The 25,766-nt window shown below is 45.5% G+C and overlaps 1 protein-coding gene across 3 annotated transcripts in view; it reads right to left on the bottom strand.

Annotated features, from left to right (window-relative positions):
• Positions 1-25,766, bottom strand: part of TMEM94 (transmembrane protein 94) — a 47,825-nt gene that overhangs the window by 5,767 nt on the left and 16,292 nt on the right. For all 3 annotated transcript variants that reach the window (XM_061377118.1, XM_061377121.1, XM_061377119.1), the window contains 21 exons: positions 22,690-22,809; positions 21,729-21,856; positions 21,016-21,152; positions 20,166-20,362; positions 19,263-19,414; positions 18,566-18,668; positions 18,167-18,253; positions 17,548-17,664; positions 13,741-13,797; positions 11,870-11,974; positions 11,116-11,280; positions 10,671-10,877; positions 10,187-10,502; positions 9,268-9,441; positions 6,121-6,223; positions 4,901-5,118; positions 3,533-3,714; positions 3,220-3,358; positions 2,501-2,616; positions 1,716-1,815; positions 212-320 (listed from right to left, as the gene is read on the bottom strand). In XM_061377118.1, coding sequence (XP_061233102.1) covers positions 212-320; positions 1,716-1,815; positions 2,501-2,616; positions 3,220-3,358; positions 3,533-3,714; positions 4,901-5,118; positions 6,121-6,223; positions 9,268-9,441; positions 10,187-10,502; positions 10,671-10,877; positions 11,116-11,280; positions 11,870-11,974; positions 13,741-13,797; positions 17,548-17,664; positions 18,167-18,253; positions 18,566-18,668; positions 19,263-19,414; positions 20,166-20,362; positions 21,016-21,152; positions 21,729-21,856; positions 22,690-22,809 — 3,032 coding nt within the window. The remainder of the gene's footprint in view (positions 1-211; positions 321-1,715; positions 1,816-2,500; positions 2,617-3,219; positions 3,359-3,532; positions 3,715-4,900; positions 5,119-6,120; positions 6,224-9,267; positions 9,442-10,186; positions 10,503-10,670; positions 10,878-11,115; positions 11,281-11,869; positions 11,975-13,740; positions 13,798-17,547; positions 17,665-18,166; positions 18,254-18,565; positions 18,669-19,262; positions 19,415-20,165; positions 20,363-21,015; positions 21,153-21,728; positions 21,857-22,689; positions 22,810-25,766) is intronic.

Below are 25,766 nucleotides of genomic sequence, written 5' to 3'. Positions count from 1 at the left end.
AAAGATGGAGAGAAATACCTGTGTGTCTAGGGATCTAGGTAATCATCCCATCCAGTACCACCCAGATCTTCTTATGGAGACAAATGCAGTTCATAATGGACAGCAGTTGTGAGCATCCCTTTGCACAACCCACAGATCTAGTGTGACCCATGGCTGGCCACTTGCTAAGCATAAGGTAAAGGCAGCAGGAGGAGTCTGGATCCTGTCCTACCTGATATCACTTTGCAGGAAGAGGCAGCTATTCCTCAGGTTGGCAGAGCTTCCCAGGCAGCAAGTCACCTCCCCATACTCCTGCATGATCTTGATCATCTCACACATGGCTATAAAGGGACAGAAGGAGAAACACAGTGTGTTACCTCATCATGCTCACAGATGCAGTGTTTCACACACCCCTCCCAGGCTGGATGACAAGCAGTCAGAGCTTTTCAAGTTCCCCCAACTGATATTCATCACTGGTGTACAATGAGATCTACAGTCAAAGTACACAGCTGATTAATTGCTGGAGGCAGGAACTAAGCTGTGATTGCCAGAACTATCGCCCAGAGATTTGCATCTTTAGCACATCTCTTTCAGACCAGAGCTGTAGGTATAGCAGAACATTAAATAAACCTAAATAATTAAAACAGAAAATAAACATACAGCTTTAAAATGTGCTCAACAGCACATCCCTACTGTCCTAGGTCTAAAGTATCAGAGGGAATACAACAAACTACTCCAAAAGCAGTGCTGGGCTTAGCCATACTCGAAGCCAGACCCTGTTCCTGCACTCCCACCACTACCTCTACATCAATCTCTTTAACAACACCCTCCTGGGGCCTCTAAATCAAAGCTGCTGTTTGATGTGCTTTTTCTTCTGGGGCTTTATGCACAGTGCTCTGTGTGTGGATGGATTTTCTAGAATGCTCCAGGAAAAAAAGAAAACAACAAACAAACCTAACCCAAACCCACCCTGTGCAGATTCCTGTGCAAACAGCTTAGCTAATAACTGGTGCACCCATGTCTGCAGCACTGCAAGGGTTAGATGGAGCAGGAAACTGCTACTTCTGGTGAAAGAGAGGCAATCTCCTGGGCACTGACTGGTCAGGCAGATTGGGCTGTACCCAGGTCTCACTGCCACTCTGTAAACTGTGCCCGCAGGTATGTAAAACACCCAGTGATGCTTGGAACTTACACTTTAGTTCCAATACCTGTAGACAGGAATTGGCCAGCTGAGCACTCAGCCCATCCCTTAGATAAAATGGTGTCTCTCAGAGATAAGAAATGTGTCCTTTCTGGTCCCTGTAATCAAAAGCTCTGCAAAGCAAAAGGTTTAAACAGCCACTGCAAGAGGAAAATCATTTTGGGAAGTGATTTCCAAGTTATGTAAGGGCAGTGAGGGCTGTGAGCAGAGGTCAGAGTCTTCTAGCACACTGATAATGCTTATTTAATAGAAGGCAGCAGTATTTTGAATGCTTGCTTTAGTGTGTCTTACGAATGCAAATTGAAAGCAGCAGTTGTTAGCCCAATTCTGTAGCTAGGAAACAGCACCACTGAAATGAAGTTAACACCTGGCTTCCCACAGGCACAAATAGAGACATTTTAATATCAAAATGTCCTTCTAGATTTCTGGGCTGTATCCCCTTCCTTTCCACTTGTCTATACCCACATGAGCCAGAGCAAATGATGGGGAAGGTATTCATGGGCAGGAGGGCAGACCCAGGCTTTGTGCCACTTACTCTCTGGGGTGCAGTCTGTGAAGAGGGGCACCAGCAAAGGCACATTGTCTATGTTCTGCAGGTGAGGTCTCACCTGGTGGATCCCCCGGGGCAGTTTGGCCTGGAAAAGAGAAAGAAGAGACTAAGCAGGGGAGTGTGTGTGTGAGGGAGAGGCATTGCAGAAGGAACTGTAACTTCAAACTGCAGTCCCTGCAGACAGAAGCTGGCTTTCCCAAGCCACTGTAGGAAGCCCACACTGACAGGCTAAACTGTGCTTGCCTTCAGGGGTTGTAAGATCAGCATGATAAACCTGTGCTCAAGGATTTCTAAGCACTTGTTACCTATGTGGAGAAACTCGTCAGAGACTATGTGCTGCCTCCCAGCAACTCGCTCTGTTTCATGCCTGAGCTCTGTATGGCACAGGAAAAGCTTGTCCCAACCTGGCTACTGGACAGCACGACCCATGTCTTATAGCTGGAGGAAAGACAGTTTCTTCTGCCTGCACAGAGCGTGGGGATGTCCCCACTGCCTGGCCTGCACATGGGAAGGGGACACAAATGGACTGAGATGTGGCTTTCAAGGCTATTATGTGTGTGGTCATCTCCATTCCTAAACTCCAAAACCCCTGTTCAGTAAAAGTGATTAACTGACAGAACACCCAACTTCTCAGGTTCCAGATAGGAAGCTGGAGATCAGGAGTCCCAGTGCAAACCAGTTAATCTGCTTTGAAGAGGAATTCCCTCTAGAAGGAGGTGATACTGATGACCATAACAACAGCACAAGGTGTGTAGGGAAAGGGGCCTCACCCTGTTACAGTCCTCCAGGAAGCTGGGGATATCACTGTCTGTTGGTTGGAAGCTGATGAGATCTGAGTGCCCCTCCTCTTCCATCAGCAGAAGCCCTTCCACATCATCTCGAGAAACTGGAGCAGAAAGCAGCAGCATAAACAACCCGCACAACCCTGCCTCTGCCACCCCTGTGCCACCCACATGGTGTATTCACGTGGCACTGCAGAAGACAGGAAATGTGAGGTCTGATTTTCTGGGTTAGCAACACTTAGATCCCACTCAGTCATCTAAAATGCAGTATTTTTAGATGACTAATCTGCTCAGAGGTAGAGATGTGAGCCCAGGCTCTGCTCTTTTGAGACACAGTAGTTTATCTGTTCTCCTCTCTCTTCTAGAGGAAGAAAAGAGTAAAGAAATCCCAGCTGAAGTAAGAAGAAAGCAAAATGCACAGGCAAGAGACCCTCAGTGGCTTGAGCAGGGCCCCAGCAAGAACCAAAAGCATTAATGAGCAAAATCGTGGTGGAAGGATGTCCGCTTCCAACAACTGTAGTGGTGCCTGAGTAGAAAGGCTATAAATGTAAGGCACTCTCACATACACACACACACCTCAGGCCCATCCAGTTTTGTGCTCAAAACTCTGAAGGCTCAGGTAGCTGCTGAGGACACAGGAACCTAGGAATGGGTTTAAAAGAACCATCCAGGAAACATTCAAAGTGGCTTAGGCACGGTTCTCTCACCCTGGTGTAGGTCATCGTGCAGAGAGCCAGCGTGGCTGGGGCTAGAGGGAGGGATCTCTGAGCCAGGCACATCACCATTAGGTGTTAAAGAGATGTGGCAATTCCAGCCAGTCTCCAGACCCATCTTCTCAGCAAACACCTGCAGATGAGCAGACAGAAGATTTTAGTGCCAGAGCTGTACAGATCAGTGCTATACTGGTGCCTTCTGGACCCATTAGCTGAACCAGATTAACCTTAGATTGCACTGGTGCTGGACTCTCCAGTCTGCCAGCCAGGGGATATGCAAGTTCAGGGTTCAACAGAGGCAGCTTACCTTGCTTTTGAGCTCATCTTCTAGGGAGAAGTAGACAAAACGGATGCAGGCATTGACCAATCCATCAATGAGGCGGACAATGTCAAGCCGGGCCTGATACTGAGATGAGACCATTCCCATGAAGATCTGTCCGCTCAGAGCCTGGATACAGTCTTCCTTCTCCATCACTTCCCCAATCCCTTCTTCAGGCATGCAAACAACACGCAATCACATTGAGACACAAGGGACCACATGTGCATCACACAAAGTACAAATGGTGGGAGAGGCCACCCAGATAACACCCAAGGACACAGTACCCAGAAACATGCAGATACACACACAGGAGGAAAGATGAAGACACATCCATTTGTCCCAGCATACCCAGTCACAGAAGTGGTATCAGGACATCCCCACATGTGTGACCAAGAATACAAGCATGAAACAGTGAGCGTGGAAGGGGAAAAAAAACAAAACAGAAGACAGGAATCAGTCACAAAGAACTGGGGCAGAAAGGTAAAGGACTTGTGCTGTATAATGTTCACATCTGCATTTTAAACACATCAAACTGCTTAAACAACATGGGCAGTCTAGCTAGACACAGAGTGGCATCAGAGTATGAGGGGCTGATACAAAGGAACTGGAGCATATTCCCTCCAGTGACATTGCAGATGCTCCCAAAGAGCCTGAAAAGGCTTTTTGACAGGGTTTCTTCACCATCACCAGCTCAGCTTGTGGTGAATGGGAGCTGGATGCAGCATGAGGAAAATAACACAACGCTTCACGCAGTTGCAAAGCTTGCCACAGGTGGGACTGCAGACTGTGCTGAAAACAGTCGCAACTGCCCCCCAGCACTTGGGAATCCCATAATTCACATGTTATAGAATGGGAGACCAAGGCAGAAGGAGATTAGGATTGCTTTTCCAAAAGAAAATGGAATTACATGCTTATTTCTCAGTCCCATTACTGTTCTGAAGGAGATGAACAATCCATCTGGTGAGAATCCATTCCTCCAGTACAGCACAAATTAAGGGAGAATAGTCACATACCACCATGCATGGAATTCCTTTGAAAAACCCAACATATGTGATTTCCATAGGATCAGACAAATAGCAAACCAAGTATTGAAATACCAGAAATCTTGACTGTGAGTTGCCTGCTTTAAGAAACAGGCTTCCCTCAAGTAGAATTTCACTGTAACTTAACTAGAAACATACCTACCAGCTGTTACATCCTTACTTCCTCTGGAAATGCATCTCCTGCAGAAACCCTCACCTCTCAACTTCCATCTGCTGCTCTGAATAACAGTGTTCTTACAGCGCTAGACTAATCAGAGAGCAAGCACCTGGCCCAGCAGTAGAATTTACTATAGACAGTACAGAGGACACGTACCATCTGAGCTCCAGCTATTCCTCCGACTGCTCTGCTTTATGGGGGTTGTCCCAGGGAGATCACAGCACGTGAAGATCGCATTCTGCCCAGGCACCTGCACCAGTTCTATGCACTTGCCATTGAGCTGGGAGGACAAGGCACAATGCATTGGCTTGTATGCAAAGGCAGAACAGTATCCTGAGAGGCAAGCTCGCTGGTAGAAATCCAACACCTTCTTCCTAGTGGAAAAGAGAAAAACCAGGCAGTTAAGCAGAAATATGCCTCATTTCTGACAATGGACACTGCAGTTCTATGTAGAAATCAACAGCTGGGTATTTGGAAAAATGTATTCCATGAGGAGTGATGAGAGGCTCTAAAAAGACCTTTCCTTAGAGTTTCTTCATTTTCTAAGCTACAGGCACTAGAAACAACAAACTAGGACAACAAGAACACACAGCAGTGGTGAACATTCCTGTTTGCTCATCAGACAGATTGATGAGTATGAACACAGTGCTCTTTGAATACATTTATTAACAGAATATGCTCTATATGGCTGCCAGATGACTCCAAGGAAGTTCACTGCATGACAGCAGAAGCTTAATCAGAGAGAATTTATCTGTAGGGAGACTAACACCAGGGGAGGAACTGACAACTCTGACAATAGTATCTATTGCAGAGGTTGTTACAGCAACAGACTTCTGTCCCATCCCCTTTTAGATTTGAGTCCCAGGAGCTGTATATGAAGTCTCCATTTAGTCAATATTCAGTCACTGGAATAGTGTAAAGTTCCTTCTCTAAGCTGAAATCACAAATGAAACATATCAGACTATACATGGGATTTTTCATTAGCTTCTAAGATGATATTCCAAAAAGGACCAGTGGGAGTTTTCTGACACTTAAGGATAAGCAGACTTGGAAGAAGAATAATGTGCTGTTGGTCAATGAAAGCAAGCATCTCTGCTCTGCTAGTGGGAACAGAAATTTAGCCTATAGATGTGAATACAACAGACACTGCCAGACCCTGCAGCAGGACTAAGGGTGTGCTGCATTGTGGTGGACTGGCTTGAAGCTGGCAGCAGCAGGTAGAATTGATCACTTTGTATTTGGTGTAAGACAAGGCATTCGTCTTGGACAACAAAAATTATCTACCACCAGCACATGACCTGATAATAATTCATGGTCCTAGTACATAACAGAATCCACCTAGAAGTGGCTAATGTGTTAACAGATACAGTGCCTACCTGTCAGAGCCAGAGAGCGGGTAGATGTCGGTACCATCCCAAAAGTCTGTGCAGGCCTCAAGGATGAGGTCAGCTGTCCCATGGGAAAACATCTGCTCCGTGCCTGAAATGTAGAACAACGAGTCAGCATCACACATACAGGCTCCTAGGGAAGGGATCTCATTCCAACTGCTCCTGCTCAAGCAAACTGAGCTTGATGCACTCCAAACAGCCCCTTTGACAAGGTTATGAGCAAGCCCCAAAGTCAGCTCCTATTCACTCCTTACACTATGTAACAATCCTGCTCCTACAATGGGTGGGATAATATCTTGCTTCTGTATCCAACAGAACAGAAGAAAAGTTATCCCTGTGTGCCTCTTCCCATGAGACTACGAGCATCAGTGATGAGTTTACCTCCACTGGAAAGTGCATTCAGTTTCAGCTCAGGATTGGATCTAAAAGGTAAGAGCTGTTCTTGAGTACTTTCCATTCAAGCAGCAAGGCAATTCTACAGCGTGACCCATTAGATAGCAGCCTGCTTTACAAAGGGTCCTGAAAACTTGTTAAATCCAGGTGGGTTAGAAGTTCAACACAACAGACTCTAGGAAAGAACTGAAACTCAGTAGACACCACAGCTTGCCCTGGTTTTTCTTCAACTACTTCACTCTTTAATACAGACTTAAAATCTTCTGTTCCCTCTTGTAGACAGAGGTGTTAAAAAGTGTTTCTCAAAGGTGTGTGACAGCACTAGTCTGATGCAGGTCCCAGGCACGGGACACAAGGTAAAGGATGCTGCCTCCCCGTTCATACTTCTTTCTTTCACTTGCACTGACACATTAACATTGCACACACGTAGACTTCCCAGTGGAGGTTCCCTCCTCCAGCTGCTCCATGATTTTGCCCCCAACAGCTTCAAAGCTGATCTAATGACAAAACCTCACTGCCAAGAAAAACGAGCCCAAAGGCTCCTTGCAGGCATTGCTGCTGAGGGCAAACGCTCCCACGAGCTGGTGAAACCAAGAGCCAGGAATACTCACTGGCACAAACCAGGCAGGGACCTTCAGGATCACAGGAGGATTTTCCAAAGCAGAGCAGCTCTCTGCTCTTTGCTATAAATAGCCATCTCAGGCCAAGTTTATCAGCATAACAAACCTCCAACTAATAGGAGCTGTGTGTGAAAGGAGGAGCCTGTCTCAGGGACACAAAGGAGCACTTGTGCCAAGCTCTGATTAATTGTATTGTATGAATACCTAATCCTTCCCACCTTGCTCCTAGGGTCAGATAGTCCTTGCTAAGAAAGAGGGAGTAAGAGATGTCTATTGATTCATGCAAAAACTATGCCCTGGACACAGAGCAAGAGCATAGAGATGACCACAGACATACCTATATTCATGCCTGACAGCAACTGCAACCCAGTTCCCACTCAGCAGCATCAGTATCCTGCACAACAGTCCTAAGGGGCAAATGGTAGTGACAGTAGGCACTGTAAACTGGAAGGAGTTCATTCAGCTTTCACTGCCAGTAAACTGAGCTCAGCCTCTTTCCTTCTTAAATCATGAAGCTGAAGTCCAGGATTTCTCTGGCACAAGGGAGAAAACTAATGAATAGGACAGGGAGTATGACAGCCATTCATGAGTGCTGGGACTCATTAGGAAGAATCAAGCGGCTGCAGCTGAGCCAGTGACACAGAGCAAAAGGAATGGAGGAGTGCAGCTATAGCAAAGGAAGGCAGACACAGTATCAAGCCACTTTATTCCACTGAAGGTGACTGTGAGCCCCTCATTTCCATGTGGTTACTATGGATGTGGGATGAACGCTGCCAGATGGTGAGACACATATTTCCATGGAACAGCAAGGGAGCATACAGATAAGCTGCCTCCTATTTCTGCTACAGCTGGAGAATTTATTATGTATCTCCTTTTGCCTTCAGCACGTCCTGGGAATGGGTGGACTCAAAGATTTATTCACAAATAATGGATCAAGAGAGGTTAGTTGTGATCATCTGCTCTGACTGCACAAACAGAGCCATTCGATTGCAGCCAATGTCATCTGCACAATCCATTACTTCTGCTTGTATACGTAAGAAAGTTTCAAGGGACAAGAGGTGTTCCAATGGTTAACTAACCCCACCGGCAAAATTCCTCTTAGCATCTACTCTAGACAGTGTAATCCAGGTCACACACACATTTGTCTGAGCTCCAGCCTCTAAACTAAACCGGATAAGGAGTTGAAATGAGGCAACATGAAACATTAAAGGGGTTTTGCTACATTAAGAATCTCAGCATCAGAAAATACTTGCTCACAAAGGCAGGAGAGCAGCAAGCAGGATAAAGGAAAAAGCTCCTCCCCAGGCTAAGATAAAGATTTAAGGAATTGGGCAAGAGAAGCCAGTTTACCTGATAAACCTCTGGCCAGCAGAATAATGGTTCAGATTCAATATCAAACATAGTCAACTCGAGAGAGCCAGCTTCAGTCAGTTTAAGGTATTACGAAGAGACTAAGAGCTCTGACAGGCAAGCTGTTAAATCTTGCTGAGGTGCTTTAAGACCTCATGGTACCCAGCTATAATTCCTTTCCGTCCTAGCCCGTTCCTATTAGACTAGGAAGGATTAAGAGTGGAGAAGTCAGCATGGCTTCAGGTGTTGTATGCATGGTTACCATGCGCTTGCATGGGATTTCTGTGATTTCTTATTAATATATAATATAGAAATGGACTATGCAATATAATACACTAGACAACCCACAAAGATACTGATTTTGATTTGGATTATCAGAAGGATTAGCATCTGAAGCTAAAACCCTGAGTAATATTGAACCCTGTGCAGTACCAGTCCCACTATTCTAATGAAGTCTATTCAAAACCAAATAACCTCCCCACTTTGCCGTGCACTGCCATTTGGTCCCAGAAACCAGGTTTCCTATATGCTGAAATAATCCTAAAGTTATTTATGATCCTGGAGTAAGACAGAGTTGGGAAGAACTCCCCCTTTCTGTATACTATAGCAGTGGTTATTAAGGTTTGGTGAGCACATCTGTACTGCCCACGGGCACAGCAAGGCTATCACCCCACAGGGACTCCAGACTATTCCAGTCTGACATTTCCTAGGCTCTCTGCAGGAAAAGATCCTCCTGTACCAAGCAGATACCCAAAGGAAGGGGCAGCCTTACTGGTAGTGGTGTCCTTCACAAAAAGGTTAATCATGTGGCTCAGGGGTGGTCTCCTCTTGGTGATGGACGAAAGCTTCCCCAGGATTGTTTCCTTGACCATCTCATCACTTGGCAAGCGGTACAAGGCCAAATAGTTCTCCTGTTTGAAAAGGTCTTTAGCACCTGGTGTGAAACCTGAAACATGAGCACAAGGATCAAAAACAGGCTCTAAGAAAAGCAGAGGAAAGGTCTTTCCTCCTGCTTCTGTGCCACCCGCTTTGCCCATGCTCATTACGACGTCTCCCCAGCAATAGGTAGCTGAGCTGTGCTCACTGTGCAGCTACATCAAGCTGGCTCAAGATCTATGATGAAAATCATTCAGAAGGACTTGATGTTATTAATAATTACAGCTTTCATGCTTCTGGTTCACTGGAGAGAGGAACTGTGACGCTGAAGGACAAGCACACCAGTGAGCTCAAGAGCTTCCAGATTTCCACCCTAGTGTTACCTCCAACTTCTTATCTCCCCCTGTGCGTCAGTTTTCCCACCTATGAACAACCTGAGGTACCTCATACCATTTATACCCAAACTGCTGGTAAAGCACTACTGTAAAGACCAGGCAGCTGTTTATCCATTAGCAGATATTCTTTGTCTTCTGTTGAGATTGGCAGACTCAAGCAGAAGAATTCCAAGCCTAGCCAGGGCTGGCTCGGAATATCCCTGATGACATTTGTTTCTTTGATAGTGTCTGCAATGTCAGAACTTGCCAAAACCAATCTCTTTAAAAGACTCTTCTGGCAACTGAACAACAGAGCCAGGTCTGTAATTTCACCTTCTCAGCAACCAGGGCTGGGGAAGTATTTTTCTTGTGCTCTCTAAGGATTAAGTGTCTATTGACAGCTCCAATTTCTCTGTGTCTGGTCATCCAATTTCTCCTTACCTATTAGCCTGGCAAGCTCACAGAGGCCCCAAGGCACGTGGACAGGCAGCACAGCGTTGTGAGTTTCCTGGAGGGCAATGTTGCAGAGGTGGTCAGAGAAGCGGCACAGACGCTCTGTCACACTGGCATTACAGAGGTTGAGCAGCACATTCAGGCCCAGAGGCTTGAGGGAATTCAAGTGCATATGCCAGTTGGAGTCATCAAACTGGATGCAGGAGGGGTTCTGCTGGTCTTGGGACAGGCTAAGCATCTCAAGGTGGTAGTCACACACAAAGTCTTCAGCCTCACAAGTCATTGCCTCACTGTCACCAACAACCTGGGCCAGCAGACAGGAAAATTCTAGTTGCTTACAAAGAATACAGCTTGAGCCTAGAACCCCCCAGGCAATTCCCCACCAAATTCCCAGAAGGAGACACTCTGTAGGCTTAAGTCTGTCTTATAGCTGTACAAAAGACCACTTGTGTGCCCCGTCAGTATGTTTTACCTGTGCATGTTCCTCTTCTCCACCTTCTGTGTCCTTGCTAAAACTCACATTGGACCCAGAGGGATGCTTGCTTCTGCTTGGCTTTCGGTGGGTATGGGCATCGGGAGCCTTTGGAGGGTCACTAGACCAGTTGTTCCTCTCTTGCTCGTTAGCCATATGGACTGTGTCTGCCAGAGGGCCAGAGAGCAAAGCATCTCTTTCATGGGGCTGCAAGAAAACATGAAAATGAACGGTGGTGAATATGAGCCACTACTGACTCACCTGCTCCTTTAGGACTCCTACAGAAGAGTATCTCATCCTTGCTGCTTCTTTATCCTTTAAGCAAAGAATTATAACATAAGATTTCTCTACAAGCAAAGGGCCCCTTCTATAATACCACATTGTACACGTCAGTCAAACCGTGTTCAGAGCTGAAATACTGCATTACAGCTTACATATTACTCACCTCATCTTCCATCTCAGGATGGCAGAAAGACCGTGTAGAGAGCTCATCAGTCAGATCTTCATGGCTATCATGAGGTGGTTCCACCTTCCCACTGAAGAACAGAACAGTCTCTGGGCTGGGGTTTGGCCAGGAAAGAATTCCCTGCTTGTCTACACAGCAGAGCACCTAGAACATCCCACAACACCCCCAAGAAGGCAAAATATCAGTGAAAACACATCTCAGTGCTCATGCACAGTTGTCAGTATCACAAGAGTAATAAACACATGGAAGAATAGACATGTGCCAACTTTCTGTCTAAGAAACTGCACTTACCCTCCAAGAATTCCTTGCTCTAGCAGGATTGAGGGGTTGGTTAACACCAGTTTTATCTCAGGATATTGCAAAACTAAGCATGAAGACCACTGAAGGAAGCAACTTCTAAGCCTGTTTCACCAGTTAGTACCTTATGAGGACCTACTCAGCTGGTTCTTGATGAGGATTCAAGAGGGCTATGGGACCAGAACCAGAGCTGGAAAATACAGACATCCCGTTAGATGCCAGAGTATCTCTAACCATTGGTTTAGCCTGTAAATGTGCTCTTTGGACAAGACAAGACAGTTATCAACTCCTCTACAAAGATAGTTGCCTGAAGGGTTTCTAATTCCAGCACAGTGACCTGACTGCTAACAGTCTGTGCCTAGGGAAGGATGATGTGAAGGATGCATATGAAGCATTCATGTAGGGCTCCTCCTTCTAACAACCCAGCAATACTCACAGTGACAGATCCCAGACTATGGAGCAAGCTGGAAGTGAAGCTCAGAGTTGGGGATTTGCCTTTTAAAACACAGAGGAAGTGGCTCCAGATACAGCGTATCATTTCCTGCCAAGGGAAGCAGAGGACATCAGCCAGTGAAAGGCTCATTCAGCGCAAGATGAGGGGAGAGAAGGAAAAAAGGGAGTATGACATTACCTGCTTTCAGGTTCAACACAGTGATACACTGTGAGATAACCATCAGCCTCCATGGGAACCTAGTAACTGATACAGTGCTGATGTTCTCAAGGGAAAGGCATTTCTCCCCCCCTTCCAGAGGGGGAAGAATCACTGCTAACAGTGATTGAATTGAGAATTCACTGAAATTACCAAAAAACACAGCAAGGAATTCTGAAGTGATTTTGTTTGAGATGAATCAGTTGTTACCTCTTAGTATGTTTAAAGTAACTCTCAGCCACTTGGATTATAGAGTTTGAGGCCTTAAGCTTATGATCACCATGAGTGAATGGGGGTAAATGGAGTCACTGTGCTGAGGTGACTTGGCCAGGGTTACTTACAGAGGTAGTGGCAGTGTTGGAAACAAAGCCAAGGTGCCCTACTCCACCATTACAAATGAATTGTAACCAACGTGGTAATAAACTGAAAGGGCTCTTTTCCAAAATGAAAATGTTGAGTTGGCACCTTCATCTTCCAATGCAAAACTGCTGCAGAGGGAGTCTGGATGGTGGCAATCAACCCAAGCACCAGAGCTGTGTGTTTTTCTCTGTGCACTCCTAAAGCCAGTAAAGCCAGGTTTGCATTGCAGTGTTCTTTTACTGCTTTTTTAGCTGTTGTTCTGGAATGCTATCACCTCCCCCAGAGCTCCTTAGATCAAGTTCCTTAGATCCCAAGTGTTAATACAGCCATAAACTCAAACACAAAACAATCAGATAGAAAAAAAAGCTCTTCTTTAAATCAGTTTCTCATAAACAATAATGTTACATAGGTATAAAAGGGAAGAAGCAGAGCTTTTCAGTGAGGAGCTTCAGCTGAAATCCCTCCCATTAACACCTGGAAAAACATCTTGGCTAAACGAACTGTCACAGAGAGAAAACAAACTGTTCATCAAAGGATGCATGTGCATTCCTCTGTGTGGCTGGGAGGAAGATATGAATTGATTCTTATAATACCTTGGGATTTTAATCACTTCTGGAGTCCACCTGCCTCCTTATGGAAAGGGGAATCTTAATGCCAGATTAGACAGAAAAGTGTCTTTCCTCTACCCTACTGTTTAATCTGAATGATTCAATTTACAGAGTGGCCAGATGCAGTTCCTTCCCCAGAAAAAGGTCCTCTGAGTGCTCTTTTAGTCCAGCTTTGGAAGCCCAAGTAACGTAGTTAAGCTTGTTAAGGAGCCTATGAAACAGGATCAGGCTTTTAAAAAGCCTCAACAGCCCATGGACCCCTCTTTATTGACCACCATCCCCTCTGTTCTTCAGTTTTGGCTTGGAAAAAAAGGTTTTTCTGGTACAAGGAAAATATTTCTTTCTGACACACACCATAAAAAGCTTATCTTACTCCTGACACAGGAGGGCTTCAAAGAGGTACGCTTTTCAGGACAGAAAAAAAGGTGATACCAAAGCATTTGCAATATTCAGAAAAGCACAACTGGACTCAGTATCAAAGTCACCTCAATCTCTGGTCAGCAGAGCAGCATTTACATAAGAAGGTGCAAGGGAAAGCCATGCAACCAGCAAATCAGAGCAGCAAATGAGTGACAGTGAACAAGTGACGCAAGTAAAAAGGGGTTAGGAACAAGCAGGAGATCAGAAAGGAAAGAAAAGGACACCATGAAGTTGTGCAGTGAAGATGGAAGAAAACCATAATAATAGTACCTGAGAAGAGACCATCTCTGTGTAGCTGCTGAGAGTGTCCTCTGAAAACTTAGCAAGCTGCAGCAAGAGAAGAGACCAGTTAGTATAATGGTGCTCAGACATGTGTCATGAGGAACATCCTTCCCTCAATACTGTGCCTTCAGAGAGGAGAAAATAGGAGTCCTGCTCAGTGGGAATACCAAGGCAGAGCAATAATTCATCCAAGCAATTAAGTCCTTAATGGACTATGTCTTTATCTACTTGTGAGGCACAAAGTGCTTGGTGCTGTACATCACAGACGACACACAGTCATTACCTAAATGTCTACAGAGAAAATAACAGCAATTACACCCAGAGGAAGCCGTTTCTGGATGGTTATTCTTAGACAGAAAGAGCTAGGACAGACTGATCTGGTTTTAAGCTATATGGGTCAGTTAAGTGAGCTAGGAAAGTGGGTGTAAAAGCAGGTGCGTGGAATACAATGGACACAGAGGAATGAGGCGATATGAATGGGATGTGGAGAGAAAACGACATTACAGGAGGGCACTGCCATGGAATGATCTTGGAATTATACTGGGAAATGTCCTAACTCAAAATCTGCATCCAGAACAAAGCAATTCCACAGTAGAGGTCATTTTGAAAAACAGTTTAAACTGAAGTATATTCATAAGCATAAGTGCATATGGCAATTAACATCTGTATGGAAATGAAACATCACCCCAATAATAATGCATATACGTAGCACTTTAAAAATGACCTGTTACCAAGACAGATTCATCAGGAATAATTTAAACTGAGAGCTAAGAAGAAGAATTAGGAACTGTTTAACAACATTTTATTATTTTAATAATTTTATTAATATTTAAATAATCCCATAGGAAAATTCAAAAAGCCCAGGTTTGAATGGAAGTGAAAATAGAAGTTAAAGTTAACATAGAAGTAAGATAAAGTATATCAATATGTAATTAAAACCAGTCTGCAGCTTGATGAAGACAGACATTGCAAATGATAATGAAGGCAAAGCAAGATAAATACTGCTATTCCTTACCCAGTGATACAATCATACCATGTGATAACTATGAAATATTTTCCATTCTACCCTTAGCTACTGAAAGTAACTATGTTTAAATTAGCAGGTCTGGACAGCTTTCTGACTGTTCCTGCTGATTTAGCACAAGGCTTCAAGCATGGATTAAGTCCCAGTGCAATAGAAAGCTAAAGTGGTGCCAACACCTAAAAAGGATAAGGAGAACAAACCAGGTTAGTGCAGGACCCAGACAGACTTTGGTTTCAGACAGAATAACAGAGCAGCTAATATGAGACTCAATTAAAAGAAGTGGAATAATACAACCAATGCCAAATACCACAAGTATGTGAGTAAGAGATCTCATGGAACTACTGTGAGATCTTTTTGGACAGAATTACAAATTTGACTGATAAAAGTAATGCTTTTGACATAGATCACTTGGTACTTGGACAAAGCCTTGGGCAACACAGTCTACTGTGAGGTGACCCTGCCTGTGGCAGGGGGCTGGAACTGGATGATCTTACAGTCCTTTCCAACACAAACCATTCTGTCATTCTATGATTCTATACTTTGACTTGACACAAAATGCTTTAATGGTTTTCTAACAAAACTAGAGTACTAAAAGAGAAATAGGCCCTGTATTAAATATATTAGAAATAGACTACTCCCAGACAGAAGAGAAACTGAGGCATTATTTGCAATAGGATGCTCAGTCAGGGACAAATCTGGGTAGTTTATAAATAGCCTGAAAGCAAACTAAAAAGCCATTACTGATAGAGACTGTAAACTACACCAAGTTTGGGGCAGGGTCCAACAATAAAGAAAACAGAGTGTTGTTACAAAACAATATGGATTGCTTGGTAAAGAAGCAAACTCATGCACACCAATAGCCATAAAAGTAAGGTGGCATACCTAGGAGCAAAAATGCAGGTTGGACTTGAAGGATGAGGACTCAGACTTAGAAAGCAGACTGTAGATTATCAGCTGAACAAAGACTGCCCATTTTATTAAAGCAATGGCTAAAAGATCTAGTATGATCCTTTGTTGCACTAACAAAGGAACATAGAGTAGAAAGTCCAAATTATTCTGAAATCTAGCACAAGCACAACTGTTACTGGAAGGTTTTGTGGGGTTCATAGTGCTACAGTGATCCTGAAGCACTGGAGAAAGCTCAGAGGAAAGCCAAGAGAAAGATTAGAGGGTTGGGAAATATGCTTATAGTGACTCAAGGTGCTTAAACTATTTACTTAACCATAGAGATGGTAAAAGGGATTGAGTAGCTACAAAAGGCCAGAAATTTGACTGATGTGCTCTTAGATATAGGAGACAAAGGATGTAAATGTTCCAAGGGCTGGAAATCAGATACTACAAAAAGTCCCACTAACAGACAATGCCCATTTTTGGCAGTGAAGGTAAATAGTTACTGAAACAACCTCTCAAAGGCAGTGCAAATGTTTTCAAACCAACACAAGGAATGCTGCTGTAGTCTGACTGTAGTAATGTAACTTGAGGCAGGGGCTCGTCTTGGGGGACACTGGTTTGTGTCCTGCAGGATGTCTGACCAGGTTATAGTCTTGAAAAACTGGGCATCAAACAGCTTGAACATAATGGGAGGGTGCAGAAGGTAGAAAGAGCATCCCACAGGCCAAGGGACTGCAGAGGAAGAGCATCTTACCTGTTACATTTTGAATAGAGAGAAGGAAGGAAGAAAATAGGCCAAGAGAAGACTGCCCTAGTCAAAGGGGGAATGACCAAGGCGCATCACAGCGGTGGTTCTGCAGCAGCAAGGATGGAGGATCGTGTTTGAGATATCACAGAAAGAACTGGCTGGACAGAATGAGGTGCCTGGACAAGGAAAAGGAGAAGACAGGAAAGAACACAAGGAAGGTGCAAGTATGGGTGACAGGGCAAATGCATATGTTGAGAATGGTGAAGCAGGGAAGCCAAGGAGCTATGGTTTCCTCAGCCAAATAGCAATATGTGATGGGGAAGAGGAAGGTTCCAAAGACAAAAAACAAGTGATGCCAAGAATGGCTGGAAAGGTAAAGTGAAAAGAGATGGTAAAGTTACAAACACCACTGAGGGAGGCAACGTGTCCTCCCTCCTAGGACACAGGTTATGTACAACCTATACAGAAAAGAATAGAAAACACAGATCCAGGGCCACAGAGGCCAAGGAAGGACAAGAAGGAGAACCTCTGTCCAAGTACTGGCATAACAGAAGTCAGCACTGAAGACAAGCAACATGGTGCATCTCACCAACACTGCCACCAGGAGAGAACAAGAGACACCCATCAGCGCATCCAGTTCAGGATCACACACCCATCAGACTGCCAAACTCTGCTCCCCAGACCAGCACAACCACCAGAAACCACTCTTACTCCCTGACTACTGCAAAGGCCATGCGTGCAAGAGAAGCCTCAGAGGCTCAGGAAAGAGCCCACATGTTAAAACCAGTGACTGCAGAGGATCTCATGTATCCCATTCCTTCTCAGTGGCTTAACGCTGCCCAGTTACAGCCACCATAGGGTGTTTATCTCCATGTTGACCCCTCTGGCAGATTATATTTAGTGGATAGAAAGCACTTGTCTTGAAGAGATTTAGAGAATCACTGGTTGAAAAAATGAGAACATCTGCTCAAGAAGAAGGCACATTATGCTCCAGGGAGAGGGCACAGCTGGGCAAAGATCCAACAAGCTTTTACAACTAACACATCTGCTGAATTCACTGTGTTCCCTTCATACAGCCCTTTTCATCTCCTGCCCTTTGTTCTGCAATAGTTTGATGTGGAGAGATACCTACCAGTGAGGTGGATGAGGCTTTGCTCATCTGGGCCAACACTCTGGCTTCTCCAAAGGCTGTAGCAAGAATCCACAGGACAGGAAAGAGCAACGGCAGGATGGGGAGGACACCATTCACCTGAAAAGGATTTGTAATCACCAGCGAGCACAGAGACAAGGACTCAGACATCTCACATGATACCTTCTCCATGACCAGGAGAGGATGGGGAAAAGGCACTGGCAGGAAGGAAGGACACTACTTGCACTGGAAGCAGTGCAGCACCAAGGGAAGCACAGGGGCGATTTATAATGGAGGGAATGAATAAATCACATAAACTTGCAGCTCTTTTTCCTGCTTAATTTGGCATAAACTATTGCAAGTTTAAAGGCAAAGGATACCATATATAAATACACATAGACACAGACATATGGCAAATGAGAAGGAGCAAGAAATGTAAAGGGCAGTCTAGTAAGAATGGCAAGGGTACAGCTGTTGTCCTGCTCCACCAAGAGCTCCTGGATCCAGCATGCACAAGGGAGTGCGTGGGATGCTGTCACAGGATGAAGCAACTCACAGAGGAAGGGAATCAGCCTCAGTGGTGCTCTGGGAAGGAGAAGTACTGGAGCTCAAAGCTCTTTACCTGTAGCTGAAGAAGAGTGTACTGCCAAGAAGCAATTCCAGGAGCTTTGAAAATGAAGCGCACAGCATTGGTGATCAGGAAGCCAGCCTGCAGTTTGAACAGAGATGGCACTGTCAGCAACTACTACTGCTTGTAGGGAAGGAGTTTCCACTGCCTTGTAACACTCTCAGCCCTGGGAAAGTCTGGAAGATACACTTGGTCTGCTGGCACAGTTTCTCCCTCTGCTCTCACAGCTAGATGTCTCAGCATCTTTGCTTCTCTGAACTACCCAAGGTACACACTGAGTCAGCTGTGTAAGGCAGGGCCTGGCCACAACTTCCTGTTGATGGCTGCAAATTCTTCACCTTTATTGACAAAACATGGCTATATTCAACAACAGAGGTTTGAAATGAGACCTACCAGTACAATAGGGACAGCATATTTCAGCATCACCGACTGTACAGTGAATCTCTCATTATCCAGGGCTGTCACAGGACGTGACAAAGCCATTTCCAGACACCACCTGAAAAAATGGAAAAGAGCTTGAGATTTCAGCAACCAAGATGCCAACCCTGCACTTTCCTAGGAGACCTGATTAGAACACTGCATTCACCCTATGCTATGGGGATGTACTTCAAAAGACAAGCCAAATCCTACAATAACAGCATTGCACTCGACATGGTGAATTTGCAGTGCTGTTGAGCAAACTCCACACCAGCTTAACAGCAAGGCTCCATCACCCCAATGTGTATTGAAACTCCAACAGGACATTCAGAGATCTGTATCTCCAGTGGAACAAAGGCTGTCATATCACTGGTTACGTCAAATGCATGAAATCTGTGACCTCTCTGCCTTGTTCAAATTTAGTTGGACAGTAATGAGCTGAACAGTTAATACTTGGCATCTATGTGGTTTTATATATTAGCCTAAACTACCAGCTAAGGGGGACAACTGAAGACAGAGTTAAGAGACTTAGAAAACTCCCAGGTATAAAGAAAACACAGCACAGCATATTTGAAATCTCCTGTTCTGGAGGAGTAAGTCTCATTCTTCACCAACACGAGGCAGCCACAAGGACACAGACAAGGACAGGCCTTGAGCCCTGTGTTTAACCCACCTGACATTATCTATTATTGGCGTCTTCAAGACACGGAAGAGACGATACAGCTGAGGGTTCTGAGGTCCCTTCTTCACTTCCCCCCTTGGCGAGGGTGGAGGTGAGAAAGGTGGAAACAGATCTCCTGGCTCCAGAACTATGTGCTCATCATCCTAGGGAAAAGGTCAGAGAGTCAAAGGCTGCACAGTCAGGGGCTGGGTGGAATCCTGCTGCGAGGGACTGGAGGCTTAGTGCAGCAGGATCCCCACTACAGTATGTGTTGGTCACCCATATTGTAGTAGTTCCCTCTCAGCTCTCAAATATTCACTAGCTAAACTGTTGCTTCAAACTTGAAGTAAAAATGAAATGCTTGTGTTCAAGCACATCTGGTTATGGCATGACAAGTGGCATTTGGAGTGAAAGTTATAAAACCCAGCAAAGGTAGATTTCAGGCTTTAAATTTCTTCCAACCTTCTTCAAGCATGCTTTCACTGAGATTTACTTCTACCTCATGTATTTTATATTATCCTCTTTTATAATAAGTTAGTGGTAAGGAGAAGGTTCAAAGCAGACAGACTTTATTTCTCCACATAAACCCCAGGATAAAGTAGGGGGTTTGTATGTCATATCTACTGGATAGATTCACTTCACTTCTATTTAGCAGCATATTATAATTTCCCCTTGAGCTGGAAGAGATGGAAATTTGGTATCACATTAGTGTATCCCATCCACTGGGTTTAGGAGTTCGTAGGGAAGATGCAGTCTGCCTAACAAAGCACCGTCCTTGACTGAGCTGGAATTTCAGGCTATTTTCAAGGTCAGAAGAAATCAAACACTCCAATAATCTGTACTCCTGCAATTAGAGTATTAGCAAGAAAATCCCAGGAAATATATTGTTACAGGCCAGGGAAATAAGCAAGTTACCTTAATCCCTCTTAAAGAAGCAAATGATTCCTGGCCTGGCCTCAAGGCAACAACATCTCCTTCTACTAACAGGCTCACAGGCAGGTTGACAAGATGACCATCCCTGTAGGCCCAGTGGAGGGACCAGGATGGGGCATAAGGCATGTGGAGGTCAGGGTACATGGAATCTGGCCATTTCACCTCTTTGCCAAGTGTATCTGAAAGCAGAGGGTGTGTAAGAATTAAGTGATAACAATTCTGGAGGGGCAAATCACACATCAGTTTACATCCTGTAGTGGCTATAGGTCCTCCAGGGCTAAGCCTGTGATCTTTTAGCATCTCTCTCTTTCTCCTTGACGTCTTTCCCCCTCTTTTTCCACCCAGTATTAACAACTAAACATTCTATAACCTCAAATACACACTTGTACAATGGAAAAGCTGAAGTCTGTCCTTAAAACCACCACAGTGAACTGAACTACCTCCTCAGGTTCAAACCCCCACTGAGATGATGCTCATGCACAGTAATTTGTTTCCTTCTGGTCTCTGTTGTGGTACAACCCCACGTATTCTTCTCTCATCATCTGCTGCAAGGCAGATATTTTTGTAGGCTACTGAGGATTCAAATTACTCCGAAGCACAGACATAACAGACGCCCACCTGATAACACACAGATTGGAAGCACATGGCCACATGATAGCTCAAAATAACTATTGTACAGGAGAGGCAGGAGTAGGACACAGTTCTCAGTGTTTCCGTGCAGCACAGGCAAGGCTACTAAGCCCAGTTGGTAACATATCTGGCCAGGTTTGGAGAAGAATCCAACAAGAGGAAAAGACAAATGCAAGTAAGAGACAGATGAATGGAACCTCACCATTTATCTTCTCAATGATTGTCTGAAGTCTCCTCTCCACCTCTCTGCACTTCAGCCTCTCTTGACGCCCGATTATGAAGAGATCCAAGAGGAGGAGGAGGAAGAGTGCCAGTGCATTGACTATCTCAGCCCCTTGGCTTTGCACAGCAAAACAGAAGAGAGCAGGAAGGTTTGAGTAAATGAGCAGAATACACTGCCAGCCACCCACAGAGATAAATGCACACCCGCTTGGTTGTTTATTCCTGCATCCCACAGCCTCCTGGCTCAAAAAGAAAAGCAGGGGAGCTATGATCACACTTCTTTAGGATAATGCCACCTGAAAAGTCTGAAAGGTCTTTTCCCAATTAAACAGTACCCTGACAAATAGAGTGAAGAAACGCTATGGCCCATGTGATAGCACTATGAGCCACTAACTTCTCCAGTTTCAAAATCCTTCCTGCCTCTGATAATGCCTTAGGATTTTTCAAGATCTAGGAATGCTGTAGCAAAACTATCTTGGTCTCTCCACAGGACACCCTATGGATCTTTTAGAAGTAGGATTAAGTTGGCTGAAGCTCTATGAAACGGACTGATAGGGACAGAATTACCAGTGCATGCTAATGTCTTGATGTCTGCACAGAATGAGGGACAACACTGTGCTATCAACCACAGTGTCAAGACAATATAAAACTGCCACTTTACTCCAGTTACCCAGCACAGGATGCTGTTCTTACCTCCCCTGTGGCTGGCTCCCATAGCAGCACAGCAGCAGCAGCACTGCCAGAAGCATCAGAGACGCACCAGGCCAGTGAAAACAGGAGCAACGGTTACCATGGTACAGAAAACTGCTCCTCCACACCTCCTACAAAAGCAGAGCAGCAGACAGCATTTAGGAAATACAGAGGCAAAGGCTTGGAAAAGCACATTAAGGAAAGGGGAAGGCAGCAGTGGACACTCCAGGGTGAACAGCACTTTGTAAAACCCCTTGAACATGACAGAGAGCATCTCAGATCAGTTATGGGAATGCTACAGCAATAATGCTTGCTCAGCTAGTGGGTCTGAGTGAATTCTCTCTGCTTTACTCTTGCCTGAAAGAATGAAAAGTCTTCTGTGCCAGGCTGCCCCACTGTCACTAACCAAGCACTGTGCATAAGTACTGTGCATAAACACCAGCACTTTGTCATGCCAGACAAACACAGTGGGCAAGGGAGACTGTTGAGCTTCACAGCTCTTGCTCTCCACCTAATACGGACCCCACTGCCATTAGTGGCTCTTGAAGCCCTCAGATCCTTCACAGGTGCAAAGCTTCTGTTGAGTTCCAGCATCCAGGAGAGAAGTGCTGGGAGAAAGTATATCCTTAGGTAGATTCCTTGCTTTGTTCCCGATGACTTTAGCAGTTCTATACCCAGGTACTTTGCAGGAGCAGTCTGGGAGGGAACACAGCTAACTTTTGTTTCATCTTCAGCTGTTCCTCAGCTGAGTGGATGTTTGTGATGAACATTTACCAGGAGCTATCATCTTGGACTTCAGACTCATCTGCACTGATGGTCCCATCCAGAAGTGTAACTGAGTGTCAAGGAATAGCAGATAAGATGCTTTTTAAACTACCATCTATCACACATACACAAACACACACTTCCCAAAGCTTTACTTTGAGGACACTGAGTGCCCAACCTTGTGCTGTTGGTGCCTCACCTTCCATGAAGCCACTTTCTTCCGTTCCTTCTGATGCCCCTCCAGCAGCGCTGACAACTGGTCTCTCAGGATGGTGAGGGCTTTCTTTGTGGTGAGGCCCAAACTTGAAGTCATCTCATCCTGAGGTGCCAGAAAAGCAAACCAGTTAGTGCTTCCTTATGGCCTTGTTAGGCTTTTTCCTGGAGGCCGACTGAGCACCCTACAAGGAATGCCCCGCACTCATCACCACCAGTCTGATTCTGCACCCTCCTGGAATCATCTTCCCTCCTGTGAACTTTAGCCTGCTGGCTGGAATTGGAGCCCTTTGATAGTATCAGGTAAACAAACCAGTCCTGACTGTGCCAGATAAACACCTTATCAAAGCACAATACAAAGTCATTGCTGTGAAACAAGATTCTAATCAGCACAGGCTGAGGACAATACAAAGGGAGGCTGCTCAGCTCCAAGGTTATGCAGGCTTGAACTGGTATCAGCTTGTAGAGACAACAGAACACAGTTACAGTAGAAAAGGATGGGTTTTGCTAATGGTACTAACAACTAAGTAGTAGAATATCTGCAATCCTAAACAAGAGTGGCCCAGTTTCCACAACTGCTTATCATGAATTTCTGTTTATGAGTCCTGCCCGTGGGTATCTGACACAGAAGCTGCCAAATTTAAGTGCTAGGCCATGAATCAGTTGAGGAGGAGGCTCCTGCATCAACTTCTATTTTTACAAGAGAAAGCACTAGAGTTTGAAGTGGTGAACTGCACAAACATATGAGGGAGGCATCTAGACATGAAGGAAGCACAGAGTCCAGAGCACTGCTCCATCACTGGTCAGCAAAGAGGCAGCAGCAGCAGCCTGAAAGGATGCAACCCAAGAACATGCCACCTGGAATAGATTGCCATAGGATGCTGGTGACAAGAAAGTGGAGTGAACACTTGCATTTCTGGGGCAAGGCAAGAATAAAAGCACTTCCCTTTCTTTCAAATCCCTGCTGCGAGGTGGGTACCAGATCACTGAAAGTGAATTAACCAGGAGAAGCAGGCAGATGTCCCTGAGAGGGCTACAGCAGAGAGCAGGGAGCCAGACAACACAAGTTACCATCTGCACTGCATGTTTTCATCCGAACACCTCGAGGAGGGTGTAGAGACAGAGGATATCCTGCATGTCAGAAGCGTTCAGGTGTCTCATGCTGTTTACAGCACTTCTGAACACAAAGCAGGCAGGAAGCTGCCCCCTCCGGTCCCCACCAGTGTGACACAGCCCAGCAAAGGCAGGAGCTGCAGCTCTTCCTGCTGCTGCAGTCACCAGCTCTTCCCAGCCCTGCCAAAGCCACTGTGGTCTCAAAGTGCAGCAGCTCTGCTCTCAGGAGTCGCATGCATGCAGCCAGCTCTGCACGTGGAGCTCACTGGGACCTGCACGTTCCTTCCTGTTCCTCAGCTGAGTGGTTTCATGATGAGCATTTATCAGAAACCATGATCTCGGACTTCAGACTCATCTGCATTGATGGTCCAATCCAAAAGTGTAACTGAGTGTCAAGGGATAGCAGACAGATGCTCTTTAAACGGCCATCTACCACACACACACACTCCCCACCTATCAGGGACAACCTGAAGCAGCTAATTCTGGCCAGGCAGATGCTGCTTTAGCTGCCCTTTTACAGGACTAAAAATAATCCTGCTGCAGTTTTCATCCTCTGTGTCAGCTTTAGGAAGAGAGGAAGCAGTTCTGTGGTGTTCTTGGAAGCAACCCAGGTAACATCAGCACAGGACTAAACATAGGAGTCTCTCAAAGGCTCCCAGAGGAGAAGATGGCAACAAACATGCTGCTGCACAATGGGAGTGTCTGAGAGCAACACGGAGCAAGTGACAGTAAAGGCTTCTGCCTCTCCACTGAGGGCTGTATGGGACAAAGCACCTGCAAAAACATCCTCTCCGACACAGGGAGAGCAGAGAGATAAACAAAAGACACAGAATGAGCACTAAGGACTTTAACTGGAAAGCAAAGTCTGCTTAGACACCAAACTGCTTCCAAAGGATGCATCAAGAGCTACAGATGAGAGGAAAACTGCACTTAATGCCAACATCTAGTACAGTCACACACTGCCTGGAAAGAGAAAGTGCCACATCCCAGCAGGCAGCGAGCAGGCAAAGGCAGCAAATCCAGAGGTAATCAAAAAGGTTCCTGAAATACGTGTACATCTGCCCCAGTCTTTACACAGGAGCTGCTGTTCTGCTGCAGTGTCAGTCGAGGTAAGGGCAGCCACAAAGGAAGGTGGCTGTAGGAGGCGAGAAAGGACAAGTGCGAAGTGTGGCAGGGCAGGGGAAGACGAGCAGGAAGGGCAGGGATTGTTAAACACCCATCCTGACACTGAAAACACAGAGCGTTCAGCAAAGCAGGCAGAGCCTGTGGTAAACAAACACTGGATAATGGGAGGGAGAGGCTGCCTGTGGTGACTTGGATCACTCGCTGCTGGTGAGCATCAAGGAAATGCACTTGGAACCAAGGAATGAAAGGGACAGGCAAGAAGAGCCACCCCAGCTGCTGGCAAGGGGCAGCTCTGGGTTTTCACAGCAAGAAGCCATCAGCTGCTAATGAGGCATGTTTCAAATGCCCTAAAGGAAACCTTTGTATATTGCAAACCTTGGCGCTCTTAAGCTGTCCCAAAGGGATCTTCCCAGCCTTTCATCAGCTGCAAGTGCTCTTCCTGCCACAGAAGAGGAGGTGAGCACCCCAGGGTGAAGAAGCCATTCGCAGGAGGTGGCAGGTCATTAATAAACCCCTCAACGTTCATCTCTTTGCTTTGGGAAGTGGCATTCAAAGAGTAATCCCCTAATTTTCAAATCCAAACAAAAGCAGCAAGACACTATCCCACCCCCAGGCTTTCTCTGAAGAACAGAAGAAATCAGTAAACTCCAGGTTAAGGTGAAAGCAAACCCCTGCTGGGAACCAGGAGGCAAAGGCTACACTACCCTTTTGCCCATGCCTGAAGGGGAAAAGTCCTGAGGAGAAAATCAGCAGTTGCTTCCTCCTTTGTCCCCAGGGGCTGGAGAGACCCCTGCCCTGCCTATTGCAGCTCTAGTCTGTGATGCA

This window comes from Neopsephotus bourkii, unplaced genomic scaffold (assembly GCF_033783945.1).
Source record: "Neopsephotus bourkii isolate Nb327-2 ecotype Australia unplaced genomic scaffold, CSIRO-AGI_Nbou_v1 NB_1749, whole genome shotgun sequence".
Lineage (NCBI taxonomy): Eukaryota > Metazoa > Chordata > Aves > Psittaciformes > Psittacidae > Neopsephotus > Neopsephotus bourkii.
This window is presented reverse-complemented; position numbering and strand designations above follow the sequence as displayed.